This window comes from Chenopodium quinoa, unplaced genomic scaffold (genome assembly GCF_001683475.1).
Source record: "Chenopodium quinoa cultivar QQ74 unplaced genomic scaffold, ASM168347v1, whole genome shotgun sequence".
NCBI lineage: Eukaryota > Viridiplantae > Streptophyta > Magnoliopsida > Caryophyllales > Amaranthaceae > Chenopodium > Chenopodium quinoa.
The window spans coordinates 1,290,282-1,295,206 of record NW_018742441.1 but is presented as its reverse complement, the minus strand read 5'-3'; the positions used below and the strand labels follow the sequence as shown (position 1 = coordinate 1,295,206).

At 34.8% G+C, this 4,925-nt stretch overlaps 1 protein-coding gene across 1 annotated transcript; it reads right to left on the bottom strand.

The window, feature by feature from the left end:
* Nucleotides 1–1,262: 1,262 nt before the first annotated feature.
* On the bottom strand, nucleotides 1,263–2,076 carry LOC110716114 (dirigent protein 21-like). The gene has a single exon (XM_021894748.1). It carries the CDS (start codon nucleotides 2,002–2,004, stop codon nucleotides 1,435–1,437), a length of 570 nt encoding a protein of 189 aa, XP_021750440.1. The 5' UTR covers nucleotides 2,005–2,076; the 3' UTR covers nucleotides 1,263–1,434.
* Between the last annotated feature and the right edge of the window lie 2,849 nt (nucleotides 2,077–4,925).

Below are 4,925 nucleotides of genomic sequence, written 5' to 3'. Positions count from 1 at the left end.
GAAAGAAACTTTTTCGAATCTTCTAGCTAGCATAGACTTGTCACTTGTGTATGATCCAATATAATTAAGAATTATCATGATATCACAGCGTAGCTTAGGATTCTGACTTATTATTAGCATCCAACTAAGAAAGGCCAAATAATTTGAAAAACGAGAAGAGCACCTTTAATGGGGTCAATTTCGGAAATTTCGGGGCTTTCGTATTAGGGTTGATGATGGAGATGGGAATTGGCCTGGGAAGAGTGTGAATATCGAGGGAGAGGTCACCAGAGAAAAGGGAGGAGAGAGAGAGTGGAGAGGAGAGGAGTGGAAAATTGAGAAGAGAGAAAGGGAAATAAGGAGAACTAAAGAATGAAGATGATGGACTCACCGTGAGTCCGTTCTACCCAGAAGTTTATCAAATTCTATTTGTTCCTATTAGAGGCTCGTTGATCACAATGTGGAACTTGGAAGTCGTTATTGGGTCAAGCGAGTGTGTGACCAATATGAAAATGATAAATATTGTGTTTTAATTTGTTGTAGATAGAATCACAAATTTAGGACAAATGATGTCAATGAGAGTTGTTCTTTAATGATTAATTACTAGTTCTATACTTTTTGTTTTTCTAATAACTTTATTTTAAACTCCCTTAACATACAGTCTTACTCGATATGGCCTTTTCTAAACACTTTATTGTACGGACTATGGAGTATATTTTATTCAACTTTTCTTTACATTTAACCATCTTCTATTCTTCTAGCAATTACTCCCTGGCCTCTTATGCAACCTTACACGATTACAATCACCCACATTTACCTTTGTTTAACTTTTTCTTATAGTCATTCGTCTAATACATACTCCCACATCCCTCTCTTTTAGAATGAAGGTCACACTTTGATTGTTATATTTTTGGCATAATTTTAAAGAATTGTTTTTTAATTAAAATTATGTATAATTTAAAAAAAAAAGTTAGAATTTAGAAATCATACGTTGAGACGATTGTATCAAATACCAATATGACTATATTTAATCATATGTATAAAGAAATAACGGTGGTCAAAGTGATGCATTTGAATAGTGTGAAAGTGTCATTTATTTTGAAACAGAGATAATAGTAATCTATTATACATACTTAGTAAGTGATTGGAACAATTATTAAATAAATATTAAAACAACACATAAAATCAAACAAAATTGTATACAAGTATTATTAATCCATGCGTAAATAACAGGAAATAAACAGTAAGAAAAATTCTCATCCTTTTTTTAGACGCATTAGGAATTGTGGGAATTCTCCTTGTGAGGAGGGCTTCCTAATGTTTTCATTTTTCTTATCATTGTATATAAAAAAATTTATAAAGAAATTCTATAAAATAAAGAAATTACATTATTAACCGAGTCATTTAATAAATTATTAAATGTTATACTTGTAGTAAATTCAAGAGGATTATTATCTAATAGTGGTAGACATAAACATGATACTCCACAATAGCATCTCCTTGTGTGTTGGACCAAACAGTATGGGCCAAAGCATATCCACGAGCAAACCGAAAAAGCCCAGTTCCACCAACAATAGGCATCTCCCTAACTTTTTGCATTGGAGGATTTCTTCCAATTATACTTATACTACTCCCATTGTATTTTCCCTTAGTAAACACATAATTTATAGCCATTAACAATGCAACATTTTCTTGAGATGCAAACCCATACACCCCTTGGGCTCGCCCTATGATCTCCGATCTACGATCCGCCCTAACGGTTAATGGATCATCTGCCATGAACACATTCCCAAAATTTGTACCATAACGGCGGTTTGGGCTAGCTATTTGGACCGCGGTTGGGCGTTTGCCACTTTCAATGTCTTGAAAAAAGAAGTGTAGGTGAGTCATTTTTTCGGCTCGGGTTTGGGATATGGATATTGGGTGGTGTTGATCCGAGAAATTTTGCCCATTAGTTAATTTGGTGTAATAAAATAAGACTAGTAAGAGCAAGAAAGTGTTAGTTTTTGGAAAATATGATGCCATATTCTTTTATTGTGTGACTTTGCCAATGTTGGTTGTGATCATATACATGTAACTCTCCAAGAGTATAAATAGTAGATGATTTAGGTTGATAATTAATAATGAGATATAAGTTATGCTTTTACACATGGAACTAACTACTAGTTCTATTTTTAAAGTGAAAAGTCATATAATTTGTTAGTGGAACCATTGCATGATGTTGTGTACTATTGTGGTTGAGATCAATTATGGATTTGTACCAATAACTTTACTCTTCATCAAGCAAGTTATACAAGTGAGCCAGCGGAGAGTAGACAAGGAGTGTCGATTTGCTTATCAATGTTCGTTATTATTATTATGAATTGTTGGACCAAAGTAGATTCAATAGTGGTGTTATTATTACTTCGTATCATTTTGATAGCTACCACTTCCATCCTGAAAATTTCTTATACAACAGTTATATATGCCACGTTGTTAAATACGGGTCTGGGCTGTACCCACAATTCAAGAGTGCGAGTCCATTTTACAAGTTCAAAGGAGGTTTCATCCCAAAACTATATGGCAATAGGAGGAGTAGCCCCTTAGCCTTATAAAGTAATTAACTCTCTCTTCTTCAACCAATGTGAGACACTTATATGTAATGATACTTGGGAGGTCTATTCTTCAAACACTCTCCCTCACATGTAAGGTCCCTTTTTATCTTTGTCTCATGTGATTTTTTGGGCTAGAGTGTTTCTTCACTCCCCCTCACAAGGACCAACTCTTGGCCTAGTGAACTTTAGCCATTTAAGGTCCCATATCGTGGGCCCGACTCTGATACCATGTTAAAGGACCAACTTAACCAAAAGCTTAAGCTGATGGTTGAGGCCCAGAAATATGTTTTTTATACTCTATCACATACACGTAACTATGCAATCCTCTCATAGGTCATAATAAGCGTGGTGGTTGTCTAGTTGATGGGAAAAAAGTATGAGAGAATTGGAGGAAGAGTGGAATCAAGGAAAGTGGAAAATAATCATATAATTTGGAAGCTTCTGTTGGCCTCGTGTAGGTATGACAAATAATCATTAATAGTTATTGTTGAAGAAGATGTTGATGAAAATGATGTAGATGCTTTGTGTTTATTTTCATAACTTTGTCAAGAAGAGCACCAAATCTAGAATCATAACTACTAGATGGTGTAGCTGAATTAGAGCTATAAATAGATGCATAATGATCATAAAGACCTCCAAAACAGATTTGGATTAACTAATATATTGACTAACATCAAAATCGATACTTAAACAATAATATTAAAATTCTATAAGATTTTCCAAACCTTCAGCTTTGATACTGAATAGTAGCGATTTCATAAATTATTGGAAATCCACTAAAAATAAGTGAGTCACTTACGTTTCATGCTATCAAGAACGGACGAAAGTTGAAATGTTGGCTGTGATGGAGGTGGCATAGCTGAATTCGATGATTGGTTGAAGAAGGTTATGGTGGAGCTGGAGTCCGAAGACATTTTAATATTTTGCCCATCTCCCTAAGTCGTAATCTATCTGATCGATCCCCATATTCATTGATAAATTGGTTTAAATTTTTCATATTAATTTCATACGAAAAATTTATGTCATCAGTCTTTTTTTTCTTTTTTTTTTTTTTTAAAAAAAACTAGTCGTTTACTCGTTTAGCACTGCATGCATGCATGTGAAGTGAAACTAGAGCTATGAATGTAACTATTAGATAGAGTAGGTCGTGCATAGGTCTGGCAAAAGATGACACGATCCAAAAACCCGACTCGAACCTGACCTGAAAATAACGGGTTTAGATTGAGGTTTTTAACCCGAAAACTTAAATGGGTTGACACGAACCCGACCTGATAATTATATGGGTTAGATTAAGGTTTAAAATTTCAACCCAAAAATGACCCATGTAACCCAAAAAAAATCATAGGTCAAAATCAAGTGTAAAACTAATCCAACTTGGCAACAAATTCAACCCAAAATAAACTCTCAACGAACCCTAATTATATATAACCTTTCCTTTTTCCGGTGTTCTCACTTTCTCAAACTTCAAATGTTGTGGCTGCCTCAAATCCCATCTCTTTTTTATATTTCATCTCTTTACTGTTTGCTCCTTACTCCACAAAAAACACCGACCATCACAAACTTACCTCCACTTCTGTCTACTTGGTGAAAAGTCAATCAATTCCAAGTCTCAACCTGGTCGTCGTCTATCAATCTAAGGGTCTGTTCCCATTGACTGAAATGAGCTGAATTGAATTGAACTAAACTGAACTTATTAAAGCTGAACTGAACTGAACTTATTAGAGCTGAGCAGAACTAAACTGAACTGAAATGAATATTTTATAAGAGAATGAAATTGGGAGCTGAACTAAACTAAACTAAACTTATTAGAGTTGAACTGAACTTAACTGAACTGAAAATAATCGTATGAGAACAAACCCTAACACAATATTAATTCTTTTATTTTTTTTCTTTTATTAATTGGTTGTGTGTTGTTATTTGCCAATGATTCTTGAATCAATGATTATATATAAACATCGCTAACTTCATACTCTAATTAATATGTTTAGGTTGACCCACTTTACACCCAAAGCAACAAAATAAATTGGGTTACACAAATCATTTAAAAAAAAGTTAAATGGGTCATTTCAAGTTGACCCGAAAATAAACTAATCAGATCAGGTCGGGTCATACTTTTCAATCCGAAAAACTAAATGGATTAGGTTAGGGTTGGGAATTTTTGACCCGAAACCGAAATGACCCGAACACGAAAGTGACCTGAACTGATCTATTTGCCAGCCCTAGCTGTACGTGGGTTCACTAGGTTGTGTAGGTTGGGTGGGTCAGGCGTTTAGGGTGGGTTGTGTCGTGAGCCGCGCGTGTTGGGCATGCAGGGTGGGCTAAGTTGTGCGAGCTGGGTCAAGTTGGGTGGGT